The 23,764-nt window shown below is 40.0% G+C and overlaps 1 protein-coding gene across 5 annotated transcripts; it reads left to right on the forward strand.

Moving 5' to 3' along the window:
* The first annotated feature begins 992 nt into the window (after positions 1-992).
* Positions 993-22,401, forward strand: LOC103617297 (solute carrier organic anion transporter family member 1C1). Of its 5 annotated transcripts, none has more exons than XM_017736688.1 (17): positions 993-1,545; positions 3,162-3,350; positions 3,880-3,984; positions 5,551-5,696; positions 6,921-7,062; positions 7,159-7,291; positions 8,152-8,282; positions 8,499-8,645; positions 10,900-10,998; positions 11,989-12,225; positions 13,356-13,520; positions 14,844-15,039; positions 16,815-16,980; positions 17,766-17,947; positions 19,301-19,365; positions 20,562-20,679; positions 21,482-22,401. In XM_017736688.1, exons 4-17 carry the CDS (start codon positions 5,586-5,588, stop codon positions 21,702-21,704), a joined length of 2,115 nt encoding a protein of 704 aa, XP_017592177.1. In that variant the 5' UTR covers positions 993-1,545; positions 3,162-3,350; positions 3,880-3,984; positions 5,551-5,585; the 3' UTR covers positions 21,705-22,401. The 5 variants fall into 5 exon arrangements, with proteins under 5 accessions (XP_017592177.1, XP_017592178.1, XP_008633800.1 ...); XM_017736689.1 differs by having other exon boundaries at positions 3,261-3,350; XM_008635578.2 differs by lacking the exon at positions 3,162-3,350.
* The last annotated feature ends 1,363 nt before the right edge of the window (positions 22,402-23,764 follow it).

A 23,764-nucleotide genomic window follows, 5' to 3' on the forward strand; every position in this document is an offset into this window, starting at 1 on the left:
TGGCACCAATTTTGCATGATGCCTGTGAAGAGCTGCCAAATTAAGTTTTACAGGAGAAAATTCTCATAGGAGACCACTTTGAAATTATTTTTGCCACTTGTATCTTTGTCTTTTGTGAGTTTTCTTTGGGACCTAAAGAAGCTGGAATTAGTAAAATAAGATCAAGTGATTGCTTGCCTTAGCAACCCCAAATCCTCTGTGTGCTTTTCCAGAGGTGAAAAAGTGGTGCCAAGAAAAAGACTGAACAACTTATGTAGAAGTCATTCCTCTAAGAACTCTTTTGCTATTAAAGCAGAGGATTAACTGTTTTTCTCCCCTCATTTTGCACATGTTGTCCTTCAATGTTTCAGCAGCAGTAGGGTGTAATCTATCAGAATTCATGTCCTTCCTCCCTCTGTGACTCAGGAAACTCATGATGTGACTTGCAGACTAAGCTCCCTGAACGTTGCCCTTGCAGCCCCATCAGCTCACATTGTCTCCTGGCTACCAGCTTGGCACTTGGGATTGTGCTGCTCCAGGCTGGGGCTCTGTTTGGCAGGAAAGCTTAATCAGTGCAACTGAGCATAACTAAAGCGGTGACAAGCGGGTCCCCCTCGTGCAGAGCTTTTTCCACCAATGAACAAGAGGCAGCTCCTGAATGGAAGCTGCCATCTGCTTCACCTCAGTGTGGCAGGAGGCCAGGGCTAAAAATTCTGCAGTTTCTTAAGTGACTGCCACACCAAATAACCTCTTGGAGGAAGGAGATGGCTGAGCACTCTCTCTCTGAGTGTCCTTACATGCCCTGGCCGTGGAGCATCTTGCACCCTTTTGATGTGGTTTATCACACATGAGGGTTGCTGTGCAGCCAGCCAGGCACGTCCCATCAGGGATACCACGTCCTGCTTTGGGAACGTGGATGGTGGTGCTGGGAGCCAGGCTGGGAAGAGGCAGCTCCTCCCACTGGAGCTGCTCCCGGGGCCGTTTGCAAGGGTCTCTTGCACCCACCTCCTGCTGCACACCACTGCCAGCCCATCAAAGCCAGCCCTGGGTCACACTGGAAGCAGCAACCCTTCAGCAGCAATGACAAACACTTCCTCACTGGTAATCTTCTCTCCTGTTTTTGAGTTTCTATGCTACCATGGGCCTTGCAGAACAGGTTCCCAGCCAGTTGTCAGGCTGGTGGCTGACACAACAGGCCACAGTGTGGCTTGTGGAGAGGCTCTGTGTGTGCTGCTGGTGCTGTGCTCTGCCAGCATGTGCCAGTGGGCTGGCCAGGCTCTGGCAGATGTGCCTTGCCTCTCCAGGACTGCCCTTCTGTAGCAAGGGCCCTTTTCCTCACCTGCCAGCAGCTGCCATATCACAACTGATTTGGACAAGGCATGATGGCAAATGCTGTCACAGGCACTGGAGCTCAGTTTGAAAAAGCTGCAGAAGACTGTTTTTATGGTAGTGCTGAAGTCTTTTATGGTGGGATTCATCTCTTCTGACTTTCTGTTGTCAAAAGCTGATCTTGGCCGTCTAGCTTTTCACAGCCATGTCTGCTGTTCATTCCATCTCCTGCCTAAAGTAAGTATCTAGAATAGAACAAAGAACCTATGCCTTTGAAAATACTTCTGTTTCCTCCTCTGACGATAAGGTGAAGCAGATTGAGTGGCTCATCTGGAAGTGTCTGCACTGAATCCATGTGGTGCTGCCTTGTGAGTGGATATTAGCATCTGTATGCAAGGTTCACAAGAAGTGTCATGTCCTCTATAGATAAACTTCCATGTATTCAACTTTAAAATACATTTCTTGTGCATGTCTCATCTTGAGAACTGTGTTTAAGAGCCTGCTCCCCAAACAGACAATGGGCTTGCAGCGACCTTTCAACAGACTTCAGTTTTTCCACCTGGTTGCAGACTGACAGCAAGAATAAGGAGGGAATCCACTGCTAATGTTCATACATTTTTTTCCTTCTAACTTTGCAACATTGTAACAGTTAAAAGCAGTCCAAATACAGGTTTCAGTACATGTAAATTTGACATTGTCAGGTGATGGAAAATTTGCTTCATTCTAATGATATTCTGGTAAATAAATCTAAGCTTTTTAAAGATTTTAAAAATAATTAAAATAATTAAGGCATTAAGAAATAAGCAAAGATAACTGTCCTTCACCTAAGTAAAAGCATGCAAATGAGAATCAATTTATCTGAAGAATAGGTTTGATGAATTTCCCATATTCTGAACTCTTTTAAGAGAAAGTGAGTTTCAACATGTACATTGTTCCCTTGCATTAAAACAAAATTAATTAAACAAGAAGTCAGCATTTAAAGAGTAATGCAGGAACACTGCATTAAAATTATCATAGAAAAACCCCCTTTTTTCTGTTGCAAATATTCTTACTAAATAGTAGAAAAAAGCTGTGTTTTATTTGTTCACTGAGTATCTAGTATAGAGAGTATATAGTCCTGCTGGTAGAACAGAAAAATTGAAACTTTAAATTAAGACCTGTAATAACTCAATAAATATATAATGATCACAGTAAAATGTGTAAAATTCTATCAAGCAAAATCCAATAACAAGTGCAAATATGGCAGATAAAATGATTGTCTGCAGTTAACCTGCAAGCTTCAGGGGATAATGAGAGCTTGCATATTTATGTACTTAGCAAGTTTATAATTTCTTTCAGCTTTCATAATTTTTTTTTTAGTTTTGACTAAATGTTATAATTCCATGTATTTAATCGAGTTAATTTAGCCTTTATCAAATCCCTTAATGTATTTTTATACAGAAGAAGATAATCAAGGCTTTTCATGCAAACCTCTGCACTGGGGTTGTGACACAGAGGGCTCAGATCTCAAAAAGCAGTTCATGCCCTTTCAGGAGCTAAGCCACCCCTTGGTGTCTCTGCTGACCCTCCTCCAAAGCACCAAGAAGTGAAAGCTAGGAGGCTGTAGATGCTTGGAAAAGCTGAGCCTGTGCTCTCAGGGCTCTTATGGCTGAGCCGAGCCCACTCCATGGTTGTTGGGTGGATGGTAGGGAGTTCCTTTTGAGAGGTGCTTCATGCAGCTGCAATGTTTAGACTTTAGGGGAAAAAAAAAAGAGTGAAGAAAACAAGTTGTTCCACCCGGGAGAGGCTGGCACCACTGGCAGGTAGCCTGCCAAAGCAGTGGCAGCACAAGAAACCTGCCTTCTTCTGCACAGCTTTTGTATCGGTGATTGTGGGAAAGTTTTGCAATCACCGTAAGAAGGAAATCCAAGGTTTAAAAAACATGTGGTGAAGTGCTCCACTTCTCGGAGCAGGCAGCGCTTTGGCTGTGATGTTGCACTGGCTCCAAGCCTGGAAGCCCTCGGGAACAGGAAAGAAACAGCCTGACACCGCTCTGACACAAAGTAAGTGCTCTCTCTGCCTCTCACTGTCTCTCCACAGCCTCCCTCTCTGCTTCTTTCCATTTGTTAGTTAGTCGGTTTGTTTGTTTAGTTGTGAGGTGCCAGTGCAGCCTTTCTGCACATCTCTTTGCCACTAAACTTGAAAGACTTCATGTAAAGTGCAAAGGTACAATTCTGCAGATTCAATATTTTTTTTTAAAGGATAAACACTGTTTGGAGCAGGACTTTTTATCCCTCTGTAGAAAAGCTATCCATTACCCCTAATTCATAAATTAAATCTTTTATTATTTTTCTTGCTTCATTTAATTTTAAATACCACTAGTGTCAATGATTCACTGGTTTGCCAGATTCTCATAGAATGGTTATGGAAAATGTGATTGCTCGATTAGGTGTAAGAGAAGTGGTTCTACAGTTTAACATTTGAGTTTAAGGTAGATTATTAGTCTGGCACCATAAATCAAATTTTATATTTAAAATTAAATGTATTGGAAAGAAAATCATGTCACTCATTTAGATACTGCTTATTTCACAGAGTCAGATGTTTCACAGAGTTAATCATCAGCAAAATACAAATCAATACAGAATGTATTTGCTTTAGAGAACTCTGTCTTTCAGCTCCTATCCTGTCAAGATTGGGGTAAGTCTGTCTTCACCATACTTCAATTATCTATAGCTTACTTTTGACTTTTTTTTTTTTTGTTTGTTTTGTTTTTTTTTTGTTTTGTTTTGTTTTGTTTTTTTATTTAGTAGCTGCTGAACATAGCCTAAGGAAGTTTAGGTCCCTTTAGAAATTTCATATGTGGTTTAGTCTGAAATATACATGTGTTTGCTTTCATAGTCCCCTCTTACTGGAGTAGGATTTGGAACTAAAATCTGCAAAATTCAGGTTAGAGTTCTTATGAGGCTTTATATCTCTTTATGAGACATTAGTGCCTATTTTTCGGTTGCTAGGAGTAACTTTTAGGGGACTGTTGGGTTTCTAAGAGTGTTGTCCTTTCTGGGCGTTGGTGGACATTTCTCTCGGAATCCAGGTAATCCTGGGCATCTTGCTTGGGAGAACTGAACTCTTCAGAGGAACCAAGTGATGTTTGTGGGTTAGCCTGGGACCTTGCCACATCCCCACAACCCTGGTGTCAAAAACCTCCCACAACACTCATGGGTCCTGCCTGCAGGAGGGAAACCTTGAAAGTTCCCATATGACTTAAACAGCATGGCATATTTAAGATTCCAGTGTCTTGGGGGGAAAATATCACAGGCCAATTTCTTGACACATGTTCCTCTATGCTCCTTTAATATATGTGCAAATGTATATCAGAGCTAACTAGTTGATTTTGGTACTCTTGCACCAGTTTTCAAACAGACAAACTTGGCAATGGTTTGTTTTACTTATTATCATTCCAGATGTCTCATTATTAGCTGTTTTCCCCTGCTCAGCTTAATCTGCACTAGCCAACATAGCTAAGGTGACTCCTTAAATCAGAGCCAACTTTTAAACTAAAAAATTTATCAGTCTTAATAAAATATCTACATTTATCATCTGTCCTGCAGGGAACTTGTGAAGGCTTGCAGACTTACAGATAGTCATTATTTGTTTCTTCTAATCAGTGCTCTTTTTTACCTTAATATATCTTTACTTATCATATTCTTACCCTATTTTCTCCTCTGTCATCATTTGTGGTCTGATTCTACAAACATTTATCCAATTAATAATGTTACTCATCCAAATGCTGACAGAATGGTAGTGTTCACTAAGAAAATCATCAGAAATATAATAGCAGAAGCCTACTGGATCACACCAAAGGTCCATTTAGTTTGGAACAGTGATCAAAAATGGATAAGTCAGAAAAAGTTGGTTCAAGTGTGGGGAAGATGTTTTTCTGACAAGCTCTCCTAACCTCCACCTGCCTGGGGACTTTCCTTTTCCACAAAGATTTCTAAAAACTGTCAGAAAGTTACCAATAGCTTTTCCATGTATCCAAGAAAGTCCTGGAGTCTTTTAGAAAGCAGATGTCACAAATCAGGTGCACTAGTCCTTGACTAGTTACGGTAGTTACTTTGAACACTCTTTAATGTCTTTCCTGAGGAAAAATTTCAATGTGCAGATATCTCAAGCAGTGTCTTGCCACTGAGTATGTCTGAAAAACATTGGAACATGCAATTCTTATGCAAATAATAGTTAAACATAGCAATATTTTTCAAACAGGAAGACCTGTCTATCAGACCTGGAGAAGGAAAACCATGGACAGACCAATCGCTGCTGGCCAGCTTAAAGAAAAATCACTGTTCCAGGACAGTGATGGCAGTGCAGTTCCTGCCAAGACTATGTGCCATAATTGTTCAAAGCTAAAGGTATGGAAGAGCCCTGACCACATATTTTCTCTGGATCACTGAATTGCCATTTGAAGTCCTATCAAAATTCAGTTAGTTATGTATGGCACTGTTTGGCACTATATGTTTTGGAAACAATGATCTGGGCTGCATCCATAGGGGGATGGAAGGGATTTGGACAGCAGGGGAGGGAGGGGATTCTGCCTCTCTGCTCTGCTCTGCTGAGACTCCACCTGCAGAGCTGCCTCCAGCTCTGGTGTCCCAACACAGGAAGGACATGGAGCTGCTGCAGTGAGTCCAGATGAGGCCACCAAGATGGTCAGGGGGATGGAGCAGCTCTGCTATGAGGAAAGGCTGAGAGAAATGGGATTGTTCAGCCTGGAGAAGGGCAGGCTTTGGGGTTACCTAAATGCAGCCTTCCAGCACCTGAAGGAGCCAACAAGAAAGACTGAGAGAAACTATTTCCAAGGGCCTGGAGTGACAAGACAGGGGGAAATGTCTTCAAACTGACAGAGAGTAGGTTTAGATTGGATATTAAGAAGACATTCTTTCCTGTGAGGGTGGTGAGGCTCTGGCACAGGTTGCCCAGAGAAATGATGGATGTCCCTGAATCCCTGGAAGTGTCCAGGGCTGGGCTGGATGGGGCTCCGAGCAATCTGGGGTAGTGGAAGATGTCCCTGCCCATGGTGGGGGAGTTGGAACAAGATGATCTTTAAGGTCCCTTCCAACCCAAATGATTCTGATTCTATGGTTGTGATTCCAAGCACACAGAAGTCAATAAATGTGCTCAGAAGTTAAAAAATGAGGTAATATTTTACAAAAAATTCATTTAGAGGTGTGCTATAGTCACAGTGGTAGTTGCAGATACATCTTTTTATTCGTGTTTTTAAGAACAGGAGAAGGAGAGCTAATAAGATATACTGTGATAATAAGTACCAGAAATGAACAATGTTATGCTACAAGTTTTTCTTAAGGAAGGAAACAGCTAAACCAATATGTACTAGAAAGTTAGAAGGTGCATACCATCAATGTAAATTTTCCTTTTCCTTGCAGTAGCAGAGTTTTTGGATGCCGCCCTGAAAAAGAAAGTAAGATCTGTTTTAATGATAACGATGGGAAGATTCTTCTCACAGAGAATTAGAAAGCAAAGCATATGATTTTTGTGCTTCTTGAGTGGGTTGCTCTGGCATCCAGCCATAAAGCAAAAATTGTTACTTTGCAAACTCAATTATTTTCTCTCTTCAGATATTTCTTGGAGCTCTAGCTTTTTCCTTTTTTGCCAAAGGATTTTCTGGAAGCTACATGAAGAGCATGTCCAGTCAAATTGAAAGGAGATTTGAAATCTCATCATCGATTTTTGGCATTATTGATGGCAGCTTTGAGATAGGTATATTTCTTTGAAAGTGGATAAGTGCTTCTTAGTACATTTTCACCCCCAACATAAATCTATTCTTTGTACTGGTTCTCTCTCCTGTTGATGCAGGTAACTTAATGGTGATGGTGTTGGTGAGTTACCTTGGACCAAGAGTTCATCGGCCAAAAATAATTGCTGTTGGGTGTCTCATCATGTCTGTAGGAGCCTTTTTGTCAGTGATGCCTCAGTTCCTAACGGGACGGTAAATATGGAGAGTTTTCACATTATGCACTAATTGAACTTGATCATATGAAGTGTTTTTTAAAGCACACATCTGGGTTAAAAGCTTGCCAGTAGGAGTTTCTTCCAGCTATTCCAACAGGAAAATGGGTGGACTTTTTAGTATTGACTTTCTGATTTCCTCTCTGAAAGCTTACCTCTTGCTACAGGTAAGCAAGAGAGAAACCTCAGGTTTCTACAGAATTTATACATAATTAAGGATAAAGTGGGTTAAATTTTTCACCTGGGATGAATATATATACATAGATATGTATATTTTTTTAACTGTGTTCCCTTTTTTATACTTAAGTGAAATGCAATTAGATCTTGATGGAAAAGGTTTCTTTCTCCATGGTGGTTACTCATGATAAGCTCTTTAAAATGCTGAAGACTTTTATCTAAACTTGGGGAGAATTAAATATCTAAATTTTCACATTTAAGCCATAACACATAATTGTCAGAAGCAGGTCATACCTTTCCAATCATTTGGCATCCTTGCATCTGCCACAAAGGTAAGAAAGAGGTGCCATTATGGGAAAACATCAGCTCTGTTTTGTGTAGACAGATGTGGATGAACTCTGCCTCTCTCCTGCTGTCTAAAGAATGATCTCTGGAAGCAGCTTTGTCACTCTTTAGCTCAGGAAAATATTGGGGTTAGAATCATCATAACACTTGAAAATTGTATGAAGATACCTATTTTTTTTAAGCAAAGCACTGGAAATGGGCCTCCCCTCCACTTTGTATGAAACGGGAATGAACATATGTGAACACAAGGCTCAGACACACTTCCTGCAAAGCAAAGTCCTTCGTGTGTCAGTTGTATTTCACATAGTTGTTTTCCAGTTACAATTATGAAAGGATAACTGTTAGTGTGGACAACTCCTCCACGAGTGTGTCAGCTTGCTCCCCAGTGTCATCTGAGGGCCTTCCAGTCACAGATGCTACAGAAACACCCAGCACAATGATAAATGTTGGTAAGATAAAGCTCTGATGCTGGATTCCCTTCTTCTGCTTGTCCCCACTGTACACCCTTTTTTTCTGGAAAGCAGTAAAACCCTGGCTAGAAACCATGATATATACAAACCTACCCTATAATGATTGTTAAAACCCATATTTTATGTTATTTTACTGTTGCTGTAAAGTATTGTCAGAATTATGTTCACAGAAATACAAATGTTTATGGCCTGCAGGATGTGAAAAAACAACAAATTCCTATCTGTGGCTCTTTGTGTTGGTGGGGAACCTTTTACGTGGAATTGGGGAAGCACCAATTATGCCACTGGGAGTTTCATATATCGATGATTTTTCTAAAGAAGAAAACTCAGCATTTTACATAGGTAATGTACAAATGATTTTTATGCTAAACATTCTGTTCTTTAACATTTCTATAGTCAAGAAAATACTCACCAAAAAAATCTATCTGGATAGTTTTGAGTTGTACAGAGACAAAAAAAGCCCCAAATAGTGCAAAGGACGTCTCATATTTATTTTCTAGGGATCATTCCAGGATGGTCTTTTTGCTTTCCCTGAGTAGCTTCTGTGATGAAGAGAAGAATAATCAAATGCTCATTTCCCCAAAGTGCAAAGTCATATTTGTCTTTTCTGGCATATCATCTTCAGTACCACACCTTCAGAGGACCAAATTCTTCCTAATTACTATTTCACAGAAAAGGGAATGATCCTTAATGTGAGGATCTGTAATGTAGTCACAATTAATTACAGTAATGTAAACATGTTTCAGGAGCTCTTACCCGACTTTTTGAATTTTACATGCAGCACACTTCCAGTTGAAAGCTTTTTAAAGTCACTATTTACTGGAAGAAAAACAACACCTTGCCCAGGGTGTTGTAACAAATCCTTTCTACTTGGGATTTTATTCTTGTTTTGACAGCACATAACCTATTGCCCAAGACAGAGAGACTTACACCCAAGCTAATTAATTTGTTGGCAAACTGATTTAATAGCATGGGGTGTTTGTGTGGCTGAGGGAGCTCAAGAACTGTGACCTGAAGTAAATTTGGTGAAATTGAGCTGGTCAGAAAGATAGACTACAGGGAAAGGCCATAACAAATGTCTTAATTTGGGAATGAGAAAATCTTCAGGTTGAAGAAAATGGAAGTATCGGGGAGGTAGCTGTCAAGAAAAGTGCTCCACTCAGCAGTTATCCAAAATATTTGTAATCACCTCTGAGCTTCAGATTAAAGGTATTTTAAAAAGTTTAGTTGATTTTTTCTTGTCAGAATCTAATCTGGGAGAGATTGAGACAGGTTGGGGCTACTGGGCAAGTGAGATTAAAAATATAAAGTAAACATGGAGAATAGCATGAAGTCAGCCAAAATGAAAACTGGGTTGTATAAAAGAAATAAAGTATTTAATTTACAATGTATTAAAATATTTCACTTTTACATTCAGAATAGCAATTTTCATTCACTTATTCCATTTTGGTGGACTGAACCACTTGGCAAAAAATGTGAATATTGAAACAGTCTTTTCCATAGAGCAGAAATTTCTTTTCTTGTCTAAGTTTATTTCTTTTCTATATCTTATTTTTTATCATCTGGCTAAATCAATTTATAATCAATGTTTTTGTAAAATACAAACATACAAAAAAATATTTTCCTATAATGAAAAAAGTTAGTCAAGTCTTGCTGATGAATTCTGAGCATTAATCTTGTTATTTGACCCTGAAACAAAGTCTCAGCTTCCTGTCACTCCTTTTTCTTTTGTCCTTTGGTATTTTGTTGAGCAAGAACACAAGTTATTTTGAAGCAGAGACAGCATTTTCGTAACAGAATGAATTAAAATCATTTTGGTAGGGTTGTGGTGACCGCAATAATACCAGAGTTGCAATAGGAAGGCACAGAAAATGTAGCATACTTGTTAAGATGTAATGATTTATTACAGAAGTTCTGGGTGGTAAGCTGAGCAATCACTATATTCAGAAGAGAATTTGCAAAACCAACTCTTTCTCAGGAGGAAAATCTCTGCAGTAGAACACAATAGGATTTACAAAGCATAGTTCTGGATGTGGGCAAGAACTAAAAGGCATTTGGTAAAGAATTCCTTCTTTTCTAATAGAATGAAGCCTTCTGCAACTTCAAGGTGTCAGTTCTGTGCTAGAGTTCACAAATCCGAATTACTGAGCTGTATTTTGATGCTGCTACCTCCTCACAACTAAACTTCAACAGAACAACACAAGTGGCAAGGGAATGTGAGAAGCTATGCTTGAATTATTTTGAAGATATTTTGTTTTATTTTATGTTGATTGCCAGTAGTGGTCACCAAAATCAAATTCTGCTGTATTTAGACATCCAGTCAGCAAAATGCAGTGTAGCTTCCCAGGTTTCTGGTAGCCTTCACAGCTTATTCATTTGCTCCTAGGAGCATCCCACCTTCTTCTGATCTACACCACAGCTATGGTTAGGGCAGCTTACACCTTATATTCTCGCTGCTCAGGAGCCTCCCATGAGACATTCCATAACAGCCTGTGCCCCTCTCCTGTCTCCTCCCTCCTCTCTCATGTCCTTGCCCTCAGAGAGGAAGGCTTGCCTTGTACATGCAGTGTTTTGCTCCGTCTCCTTTCTCTTCCAGGCCTGGTGAGATCCTCGGGCATGTTTGGGCCGACCCTGGGCTTCCTGCTTGGCTCGTTCTGTGCCAGTCTCTGGGTTGACATTGGCATCGTGAACACTGGTAAGGGACCATGGGGTGGCACCTGAAGCGAGAAGGTGTCTGGGTGTAGGAACCTCCATGCCAAGAAGCACCTTCCCAGCTCACTGCCCCAAAACCAGGGGCTCTCTAGAGAATTTTTCCTGCTCAAGAGCTGCTCAAAAATTGACATTTTAAAATCGTGTGTTGCAGTGCGGTTGGAATAGCACTTCAAAAAGACCCCTACCCCCACTGCACCTCTTTTATGCTTGCACACACACTTGTTACACCCTTGCTGTGCAGCTGAGTACAAATGATTGAATGAAAGGCCCATCCCCATGCAGTGATAGGCTCATGGACACTTTCAACACTTAGCAAAAAGTGTGTTCTCATGAAAAGCATGCAGCAAAGATTCATCTCAAAACTCATGTCGTTGTTCAAATCACTTAAAAGTCTCTAATCCCAGGGAAAATTTGAGGAAATTTGGGGAAAAACTGTAGAGTTTGAGGATGGAGAAGGAAGACTCTGAGAAACTGAGAAAGGGAAGGGGGTTTTTTTGGTGGTAAAGGGTCCTTTTGCTGTCACTCATTCCCCAGAGAGTATTGGAAGATTGGGGCAAGGAAATGCCACCATGGGCCTAAATGGACACCTCTATTTTTGACTGCATAGGACTGAGTCACTTCCAGGGACGGGTCATTCACAACTTACCCAGGGAAGCAGTGGCTGCCCCACCCCTGGAAGTGTTCAAGGCCAGGTTGGATGGGGCTCTGAGCAACCTGGTCTAGTGGAAGGTGTCCCTGCCCATGGCAGGGGGTTGGAGTGAGATGATCTTAAAGGTCCCTTCCAACCTTAGAAACTATTCTATGATTCTATGATTTGAAACAAGCTGCATTTTAGTTCTTCATATGGAACATAGATCACCTCTGTTCTGTTTTTAAAATAGTATATATGAGGATATGCAGTAATTTATAGTAATCTATAATAATTGTTCTGCTTAATATTTAACCTATTTTCCTGTCTTTCTGTATTTTATAGATGCCATTAGCATAAATCCTAAGGATACCCGTTGGGTTGGTGCCTGGTGGCTTGGATTGCTTATCTGTGGAGCAGTCAACTTCATTGCTTCATTGCCTTTCTGGTTTTTGCCCTATTCCTTACCAAAGGAAGAAGAGAATGAAAACTTGAAGATTAGTCACTTGTCTGTTCAAGGAGATCACTGTAAAATAGACCCCCCAGCTCAGCCACAGTTAAAGTTCTCAGAGGCAGTAAAAGGTGAAAATTATTGCCCAGATATTTGCATATGAATTCTGTCTCATGGATTCATTCTGAGCTGAGCATGAACTCACACAACCTTCAGAGAAATGCATGTTTCTGCAGTGCAAATGATGGACAAAAACGACTTTAATTTGTGCTATTATAATTACATGCTAAGGGCGAGTTTCAGTCCTCTCCTGATGTCAGAGAGCTGGAAGAAACTCGTGCTGTTCCTCTGAGCTCCGGAGATCCTCAGTTCATAGTTGTGAGATGATGTATTACAGCTATGATCCTACGACAATGAAGAGAGTGGGGAAAACATCCCATCCCTCATTAATGGCCAATCCATAGCTGGCAGGCTACTGTTTCACTGAGGCAAATGTTTGGGAAGGAAACATGGAGCTCATTATGACTACATCAGATGCTGGAGGGACTTCACTGGATTTGTGTATGAGCGCAGGGATGCTGAATTAATTTCATGCAGGCAATACCAGATCCAACCAGCCATTGCTTTTACTTTTATATTTTTATTATTAGACCCAGGGTTTTGTTTGTATGGATGTGCACCTCTACAGCAGATGTGTTTTGAACTCCCACATTTTAGGCAGCTGTGCCAAGAGCCAGACTAGAGTCTAAATGCAGGTGTTTATGTTCACTTTATTTTAATGGACTTCGGTATTCTAATCAAGGGTCCCAGAAATGATTCCAGCCTTTTTCTGGGGCAGGTGCTTCTGTTCCCTAAATATCACCCTTATATGGGGTTCTTGTGTGGTTGGTAAAGGCTTCTGCTTTAGGAACCAGATTTTATACTTGGCAGTGGGTCTAAATGCTCTGTACACACATTGAGAAGGTGTGTTGCAAGCCTGAGCAGTCCCGGGGAGGAGCCCTGTGCCCTAACAAGATAATCTGGGATCCCTGATCCCCATCTCAGCACCCACTGTTGCCATTTGGCCTTGCTTCTCCTGTAAGGCACGTGTTGGCAATGAGGAAAACTTTCACTTGAGCAAGCATGTGTTTTGATAGGCACAGAATTATAACCTGCAACGCAGCCAGTCATTACATCAAAGTTAATTTTACTATCTAAAGGATGCCAAAACAACTCTTCTCTGTGTTTAGCAGGGTGTACAGCATATACCTCTCCATTGCAGATTTCTTGCCAGCACTCAGGAAGCTGTTTGGAAATTCAATTTTCGTGGTGTTCATCTTCCTCACTATTCTGCAGTACAATTCCCTTGTTGGGATGATAACCTATGAGACAAAGTTTATGGAGCAGCAATTTAATGTATCAGTGGCAAAAGCCATCTTTCTAATTGGTAGGTACTTGACTTCTTTTCAAATTCCAGTGTCAAAAAGGAAGCTTTTATTTGTTATTTTGCCTTCCTTTTCAGAAAGAGCTTGTGTGAACTTTTTTTTGGTTAAAAAGAAAGCATGTAGTGGTTTCTTAATTTTCTTACTATATTTTGAAAATGGATGTTAATTTTAGTGTTAATTTTCCTGGTGCTCCTAATTCAGTGAGATAGAGGATTATTAAAACTGGGTGGAAGCTTTTTCATAGTGAGATTTGGGTTATGTGTCTTTTTGCGAGTAAAAACCACGCATGAGCTGCAACTAAGTAAAAACTACTAGAAAAAGAATTAAATATTCAGTGAAATGTGTAATTTTTTTTTTTTCAGAATAACATATTGGTATAAATGTTATTTCATTTTGATTACAAATGCAAATTTTATAAGCAATAACGAACCAAAATGTAGTATTTTGTGTCACTTCATTAATTTCAAAGCTCTTTTTCTATTTACCAGTTCTTTCAAAAATAAGTTTTTCGTAGTGTTCTACAAAAAAGAATACTGAAATTTTATTAATCATACAGTAATTAATATGGTCTCATAATCTGGCAGGAAAACCAGGCTATGTGAGGTCATTGCAGAACTGGTATTGCATTACTTTAATCTGAAGACACAATGCCTTGGTCAGGTACAAATGTGGGAAGAACTTTCTTTTTTCAATCTTTTTTTTCTGAATGCAGAGAAAATTTTACAGAAATGACCAAGAAAACCAACCTACCAAAAAAGCAGAGAAAGGCAAACCCCTCCCAATAACACCTTGTAAAACCTCTCTGTTCAGCAAGTAAATGTAAGGGCTGGTGTTTGTGGAATACTGAACAGATTAAATCTAAATGCAAATCATGTCATTATTCACTCTCAGATCAAAATGGAATCCAGTGAAGAGCCAGATGCAGCTTCCTTTTATATTCCATTTTAGAGACTTTTTTGTAGCTTTCATAAATTTTTATGTTTTATTTAATGTGAAGTGCCTATGAGCTAAGACATTGCCATTTACTCCAGTTTCTAACAGGCACCTGTATATATACATATATATATATATATATATACACATACAAACAACAATATAGTAAAGATGCAGCAAATATTGAGGAATTGAGCTTGTTAGTCATAATATGATTTGAAAAAGAAAGTGGGGAAGTGAAATTAGTAGAAGGTAATACAAATCTCAGAACCTCAAAGAATCAGCCCAAAAATAGGTATCTGATATTTTGAAAATACTAGAACCAGATATTCATTCTAAAAGGGTTAATGCAAGTGAGAGCAGCTAACATTTTTCTTACCTTCTAATTGCAGGTGTGATACTTTTACCTATCACAATCCTAGGGATGTTTCTAGGAGGCTTCCTGATCAAGAAATTCAAGCTTCACATAACTGAAATGGCCAAGTTTGCATGCATCACCTTTATAGTGGCATATCTGCTAAACCTCCTGTACTTCACGTGCAACTGTGAGGTGCTCCAGGTGGCTGGTCTGACAGCGCCCTACTCTGGGTTTGTATCCCCTCAGGTTTGGGGTGATTGTGTCATTTGTCACAGCTGCTTTTTTGGGCGTGATGCACAGAAGAAAATCCTAGGTTTTGAAACAGACTTGTCAGTCTGAAATCATACCTAATGCTGGGCATGGGAAAATATACCTATTTTATTTTTCGAATTTTGTTTAAACTGGACATTTATTTTTTCTAAATTCTCTATTTCTTTTTCCTAAATTCTCTGTTACTGACAGTATAGCTATATATTCTGGCAAATTGCTAAAAAAGATGACATTTATTACAGGCAAACTAAATTTCTATATTCTATTTCAAAGCTTTAATTAAAAGCCAGCCTTCTTTTGTCATGTAGGGAGTGGGATGCAAAAGAAGTGTTGAAAATGGCTTTCCCATAGGCACTGCCTCCAGAAGGGACCATCACTAGATCAGTAGTTATGAACCCACATGGGGGATTGCCAGCCCCCTGTGGTACCTGGAGTTGCTTCTGACCCACTTCTCATCTGGGAGGTGGAAAGTGGTCATGGATCGTGTGCTGCAAAGAGAGGTTCCCCCTCCCTTACCAGGACCATGGGTCACGCTTCCTTGAGAACATTTTCCAGACTCTAGCAGCCTGCCACAATTGCCTACTGTTTAAATTTAGCTCAGTCTGGTCCAAATTTCAAGGGATTTTAAAGGATTTAACTGAATCCAGCAGGACTTGCTACATTTTCAGTTCAGACAGGAACTCAGCCCTGTGTTTTTTGAACTAAGCCTGTGCTCGGGGAAATATCTAAGTTATCTTGGCAAACCTGATGTCCAGTTCAACTTTGAGCTTAGTTTTTGACATAAAAATGTGTCAGAGGTTTGTGCAGTGGAGATAACTGGTTATCTGGAGTGCAACATCTGAGACTGCAGAGTGAATTAAAAATAAGCATAAACAACAAGAGAGCTTATACTGAATTACAGTTTCTCCAGGAGAACTGAATCTGGAGAATTTAGCACATACTAGGGTTGTTTCTGGTTTAGCGACTCATTTCATGTTTTACCTATTTAACAATTTATGTTTTGAAGAAAAGCAAAAACCTAATGAGGGCTAAATCCCTCACTTATCTTCCTTTCTAAGAGACTTAGGGGAAGTGCAGCCCACTTAATGTGTGCTTTTGATTGAGGGAAGGAAGAAGGAGGAAGAAAAGGAAGATTTTGAGCACTTTTACCTTACATTGTGATTGACTTCACAGCAAGGATGGTTTGTAGCTGGTGGCCTCCTAACAGTTTCTGGAAACTGAGAACTGCTAATATGCGCTCAGAGTGCCCTGATACAGTGACCTGGATCCAGGGGAAAAAAATGTCAAATACATCTTGCTGTTTTGGTTTTATTTAGTTTTACATCCCTACCTCTATGACCTGGATATGGTGTAATATCCTGCTCCTGGTCTTTTCTTAGGCCATGTCTCTGTGATAAATTCTAGGTATGATTTTCTTTTTCTTTTTCTTGGGGTGAGATTTCTAATGCAAAAGTAATGCCAGATATTCCCACCCAGCTTTTTCAGTTCCATGCCTTTTCAGTAACAATCCATAAAAATGTTAATGCTTGATGAAAAATCCCAAGAGAACTTAGTTTTAGCTGAAATCACCTTAGTGTCCATATGACAACTTCCCAGTGCCTTGGGTGGTAGCAGGTATCTGTCCATTTTGATTGCTTTATTTTCTCCATGTTTTTCCTGGCTACCCCTAATATATATATTTTTATTAACTATATAATTCCACTAAATAATTCCTTAATTTCTTTCTGTTCTCCAGAACGAAGCACCTTTCCTCCAGCAAGCACATCTACATGGCCAGTTGCAATGCTGAGTGCGGCTGCAAGGTGGATCAGTGGGACCCCGTCTGTGGGGATAATGGGATCACATACACGACAGCCTGCTTTGCGGGATGCAAATCATCATCTGGCACGGGAAGGAACATGGTAAATATCCAGGGGGGTAGATGATTGTGCAATAGGACAAGGAACAATGATTTTAATTTAAAAGAGGGTAGCTTTAGACTAGATATAGGGAAGACATTTTTATCAGCAGAAAAGCCATTTCCAGGACTTCAGATAATCCTACCTGAGCAAGACCATTATTCTAATGTTCTATGTTTGCAGAGGGGTGTGCAAATGATTCTATCTTCTGGCAGGAGCAGAATTGTCTTCATGTAACAATACCAAAAAAAAGACAAGCAGCATTATCAGGCTTGTATTTATACATGCCATCAAGCTTCACTTCAGGAAAATTTGCCTTCAAACCCCTGTCTCCTGCTAACTTCAAAGCCCACTCTCAATCCAGCACCAAACGGTCCTTAGGCATATAATGATAGATATGCATGATAGCATATTTGGGTCCACACTTCTATTTTTTTTGTTGTTACTCATCTTCTTCATGGGATGCCTGAGCAAAATGGCTGAATAGCAGTTCACATCTGATTTTGTTAGCTTTGACCCATTTTAAACACACACAGAGCACCTTCTGTTCTAGCAATGGCATGGCTGAAACTAGAATTCCAGTTGCTTTGTGTCTCTGGAGCAGCTCAGAGATGCTGGAGCATATCAATGAACCTGGCCATCAGTCTGCAGAGATGATTACAGAAGTTTTTTCAGCATGAGCAACAGCCTGGCTGGTATGGGGAGTGAAAAATCCAGCTGCTGAAATAGCTGTTTAGTGCCACTGAATTCTGAATAAATAAATTCTTCTTCTCATCTTCTCCTTTCAGGTGTTTCACAATTGCAGCTGTGTGGAAGGACAAGGGCTCGGGCCTGGCAATTCATCTGCAGTTTTGGGACAATGCCAAAGAGAAAGCTGTACCAAAGCCTTTCCCTATTTCTTAGCATTACAGACTGCGTGTGCGTTTATTTTAGCCTTAGGAGGCACTCCTACATACATGATTATGTTTAGGTGAAATACTTTACCTTACCTTGACTATAAAGCTTGGGGAAAGAGAAACAGAATGGATCAAATTGTGCCCCTGAGGATTTGCTTGTACTCTGAAATCCAGCTCTTTCAGAGGCAGAGCAAAATATCTGCCCAGAAATTTAATTCTAATTTGATACTGAGTAGATACATTGGTGATGAAGGCAGGGGCATTATGCTGATCCTGAATGCTGGGTTTCATTTCCAGTTATAGGGATGTTTTTACCAGAGATTGGTAAATAAGGTCTTGAAATAAGATGCGGTGCTAAGCCATAGCCAATGCTGTTCACATTATTCAGAGAAAAACAGGTACCTTTGTTAAGCCTTGTGGCCTCACAATGTCTTCTGTGTTGGGAGAAGTCTGATACTCCCATTTTTTTATTCAGCTGATGAAAAGAGAATTACAGCAGGGATATCTTTAAAATTTTCATTCCTTCAGTTGGAAAGCAGCACCACTGTTTCACGTTCAGAAGAAAAGGCAATGTTCTGTGCCTGTCACGTGCAAATGTCTTTCTCCTCCTGCTCATGGGTGAATCACGATCCCAGTGGTCAGTGCACATGACTAAATAACTTGGCTAAGCTGCTGATTTCCTGCAGTATTTCTAAGTGTAGTGCACACCTGGGTTATGGACAAGGCTCACTTTGCTGGCTGGTTTTCAGAACCCTAATATGTATAATGAGAACCCTTTGATGTTGATGCTGAAGTGACAACATACTGGTGTATGAACTCCAGTCCAGGGAGCAGGCTGTGCACAGCAAGGTGCCCTCCTGCCCCTGTGCCAGCTCAGTACTCCCCTCTGCTTTTGGTCAGTTCTTGCAGCTCACCTGATGGACACGGGCTGCTTTCCACTGGTAGGAATGAGGGACTTTTATAGCCAGGTAACTCACATTTGCTGTCTCGGTGTTAAATGCTAGAGGCAGAGGTGGGTTTGATCTAACAAGGACTACACACCCTTGTTCCCTCTGGTCGTCACTGCACAGTGCAGCCCCTTATAAAGCAAGGCAGCTTCTTGGAGCTTACATTGTGGGCATGAACTGTCTTGGTTGGCACAGGCTTAATGTGCCTGTGCATTGTCTCCCAAAAGTATTTACAACCGGTTTTCCTTTGGTTCAAGATGAGTTTCTGTAGATGCTTCTGTTTATTTCAATGAGTGTTCTTCTGTGGAAGGAGACTCTACATCTGAACTTTAACTGTGGTGGATGTTTTCAGTCAGGGACTGAGTGGGCTATGCTGAGTAAGCCACAGTACTCCTGTGATGGGGCATGTGCAGATGTACACAGCAGGACTGTAGCTTCATTACTCTGTTCCTCAATGCACTGTTTTTGTTTCCTTTCCAGATCTGTTTCACCAGACCTGAAATCCTTTGCTGTAGGGATAGAAACTTTGGGTGGTAGAGTACTAGGTAAGACTTAATTTCTCTGTGGTTTTCAAGTGGGTAGTCAAAGAAGCCAAAGAGGTAAACCAAAGTTAGCCAGTGCAATGCCCTTGCTCCAGAGAAGAACAAAAGAAATTTCCCCAAATTTTCTCTGTAAGCAGACTATACATTTCAAAATACTTGAAGGAAATTGCTACATATTTCATGGTATGTATTTACAAATTATGATAATCTCTTCAGATTTTTTTTCTACACAGAAAATAAATTAGGCAAAGGAATGAAATTTCATTTTACTTTTGAGTTTCATATTTTTTAAAACTGTGGATACAACTACCTGAGCTTGATCAGTCTGCATATCCTTAACACCTATGCTCCCCTTTGCTGACCATTATTCACTTAAAGCTCCCATGCATTTTGCCTATTATTTTGTTTCTTGAGTTCATCTGCAATAAATAGTCATTTAAATATTCAGACACACAGTCTACCCTGCCTCAAGCAAACCTTGCCTCATCTTCCCTTGTTTGCTGATTTTGAAATCTCTGCCTTGCAGACAAACCCAAATAGTCATTTGGATCTCTTTTCCAGTCTCTGTGTTTTAGCTGAACACTGCAGAGAATCAGTCTTCTGCTTTTTAAAGAGTTTACTTCACATAATTGCACACTCTCACTCAAACAGCTTACTGATGATACTAAAACATCATTGTCTGTCTAAAAGAAATTCTTTCTGTATCACATAAATAAATAAATAATACTTATTACCTGGTTTCTTTGGAGCAAGTGCTTAATTTCATCCCTTTGCACTGCACTAATCACCTTTTCATGGCAAATTGTTGTGAAATACCTGAATATATATATGACTATACATAAATATTAATATGTCATGGCATGTAATTCCACACCAGGGATTGCAAAAGAAATGTTGGTTATATTATTTCTTTAAACAACGGAAGTTAAACTTCTAATAAAAATACCATCAAAGGGAATTGCTAACATTTCCCTTGCTGGATATTATTAAGCTATAATTGTCCATCTTTTCATCTCCCTTTAAGTACTTGCTTAAATAGTTTCATAAATCTTGGAATCTCAAAGCTGGAGCTGGATGTTTAGTCCCATTTTATGCAGGCAGAATTCGAAAACCTTGAGATTCGCTTCCTCATTTCTTTACATGGCATTAAATGATGAGATCTCCATGCCTGAGATCATGTAATGAGAATTTCTTTGCAGGAGGACTCCCAGCCCCTATTTATTTTGGTGCCTTGATAGACGAGACCTGCTTAAAATGGGGGACAAAAAGCTGTGGGGGATCTGGATCTTGCCGAGTGTATGACACAAAAGAATTCAGGTAAGCTGCATCCTCATTAAGGTTTGGGAATCTGGGCAGCAAGGACCAAGGTGGACTTTCCTCATGTCAATTATTTATAGACTGATTAGGGTACTAACAGCACCACAGCTCCTTACTTTGACTAGACCTTAAAAGGTAAATAAGCCAAATAATTTTCATTCAATCTGACATCTCAAATTGCAGGACACTGCCTTAAGTCACCAGAATTAGTTCTTTTGTTGTAGCCTGCACTGAATAATAAAATAAGCGCACTGTGACACTTTGGCTTTGTGGGATGCTGAAAAACAGTGGAGTACGTGTAGCTCTGCAGATTCTCTCCCTCATCCCTCATCCCTCATCCCTCATCCCTCATCCCTCATCCCTCATCCCTCATCCCTCATTTATTTGCTTCCTATTGTATGACACCTCACAAAATCCACTTGGAGAGGGGACTCAAATGACTGGAGAACTGTGGCCAGGAGCACTGAGTGTGCCAGTGAGGAGCTGGGGAAGGACAGGGACAATAGGCAAAAAGCCCCAGCTGGTGCAGCTCCTCTTTTTTGAGCCCTAAAATAGAGTCTGCTGAATGGCAGCACACTCCAGACATTTCTGCTGTATGTCTAAGACCTGATTAGAGCTTGTCTGGGGCTAAATATCACGAGGTCATTTGCTTTCTGCCTGTTATTTCTTATTTTAAAATGTGAAGCAATACCTGGCTGAGAATAGATGGTTTTGTCAAAACGCTGTTCATGTCTTACTTGGTTCCATACAGAATTGAAAAGTTTTAGTAATATAAATGTATTTTGTCCCTTTTTTTCCCTAGGAATGTCTATCTTGGCCTCATTGCAGGACTACGGGCAGGATGCTGTCTCTTGTACATAGTGCTCTCTGTTTTAATTATGAAACACTTCAAACCAGATGGCAAAGAGATGACAGATACTAAAAATGCAGAAAGATCAACCAGCAAAGAACTAGATACTGCCAACAAAAGAGAAATTCTTCCTGGTTTAAGAACCTCAGAGGAGAGTGAGGAAACTTATATGTAAAAAGAAACAAGGTCTTTTGTAACTTTGCCTATGCTTCAGTTTTTCTGAGCACAAAAGGAGTGTAATTACTGACTTCAACAATTATTTTACATTTTGGGAGTTCAAAAAATATCCTTGAAACATTGGCTTTATATTTGCTTTACCCAATTGTCCTCCTTTTCTCATCTGAAACAACAATAAGGGGAAAAGGTGTTCAAAATTTTGGGGCATTCTCTCATCCTCTTGCTCTCAGTCCCTTTCTAGACCAACCGTAGGACAAGCCAAAATTTTTCAAGTGTCATAAATTTGATTATGATTGAAAAATTAAGAAGAAGAAATCCACAACAAGCTGCTTTGACATTTTTCACTGAGTTTATTTTGAGTCCTCTTGCTCTGTATTTAGTCCTACAGCTCTACATGGCCAATCAAGTTTCACTTGGGCTTCTCTGATGGCCTTTGCTGTGGGGTTCATGGCCAGAGTTCATTGTTCCAGATTCAGTCCCATGTGCCATGGCCAGGTGAGACCCCCAGGGCTGTTCAGAGCACCCTCTGAACTCAAACTGCACTACAGCTCTGGGGTTTGGCTTGAAAGTGTTAAACAGTCAAAGTGGAAAGCAAATGAAGAAAGTGGTGTGTTAATTTTGCAGCACATCTCAGTAATGGGTTTGAGAAAGATTACTCTGAACTGATGCAATAAAGTGATAGGTGTTTAAGTATCTTTGATTTGGTTTTTTGTGTTTGTGTGGAGGGAAGGGAGGGCATTTTTATCCTAAGGACCACTGTATTAGTACCATATATATATATATATATATATATATATGTATATATATATAAAAATTTCTTTCATTGTTTAAGGGACCTCCAGTAAACCTTGAAATACATAACTGAATACTTGAAAATTCACAGCTTTTCACAGGCAGCCTTGTCTAGGGAGAGGCTTTGTTGGAGGAAAATCCCAACAGTTATTAAAAGAGGAAAGAAGTCTCTAAAAATATTATTAGTGTGATATTTTTTGACAGCCCTCAGGATGTACGTTTGCAAAGGACCAAATCTACTTAGTAAGATCACTGCAGATTTTGTCTCCATCACTACAGGCATTTTGCTTTATTTTCTGGAGGGTATCTCCTCTCCCTGCAGTGCTGTGCAGAAACCTAAAACTGGGAAACAAAATTTCTTTCCTAATTTTAAACCTCCTTAGGATTTGGAATAGAGACAATAGAGAAAATAGAGACATAGAGAAAATCTACCACACTTTATCTGAGAAAGTAGCAGATCAGAGGGCTAAAGAGAGGGACTCTCCATATTAAATTATTTTCTGACCTTTCTTCTACCATCTGCCCCATGTCAGTGCAATAACAGGGATGGGAAAAGGGTTGGTTTGATACTCACTGAAAGGAAGTTCCTCATATCCTGGCCTTTGGGGCTGGAGTTGTTTGCATTTTATTGCTTAAAGACAATGACCAGCACATTTAGACATTGTTTTTTACATTCACAGCTCTGATTGTAAACTGCCAGCAGATATGGGCAAGATGTGTCTATTATAAGAGATGAAAGGAAAAGCACTTAGAAGAGACTGAAATTGCATCTAGGTCTGGAAATTATTAAAGAAAAATCCAAGTTCCGGAAACCTTAGGAACTGTACACAGAGACAATCATGGTGTGTCATTCTCCTGCAAGCAGTATTTTATCATTGAATAAATACCTTGGCAGCTCTAGAAACACTCATGATCTGTGCCAGGCATAGAGTCAGTCAGGTTACTCATACTAACATCATTACCCTTTTACTTCTGTTGTTTGGGTACTTATTTCTGTACAATGTTTTTTTACATTATAGGGTTTTTGTGACTGGAGCATCTCGATTTTCCCAGGAGGTAATGTTTTATCAAAGGTGCGTTGATAATTGATGTCAGAGTGTAAATGAGATTCTGGTCAGATCTGATGATTCATGTCCAGATATTTACCCCAGGTGAAACTTAGTGAAGCGAGGTTTTCCAAACAAATAAGAATTAACATCATTCTTCATAACAGTCCTAAATCGATAATAGCACAAACCCTGCTGCAGGTAGTATCAAATGAGCCTC

This window comes from Corvus brachyrhynchos, unplaced genomic scaffold, assembly GCF_000691975.1.
Source record: "Corvus brachyrhynchos isolate BGI_N302 unplaced genomic scaffold, ASM69197v1 scaffold246, whole genome shotgun sequence".
Classification (NCBI taxonomy): domain Eukaryota; kingdom Metazoa; phylum Chordata; class Aves; order Passeriformes; family Corvidae; genus Corvus; species Corvus brachyrhynchos.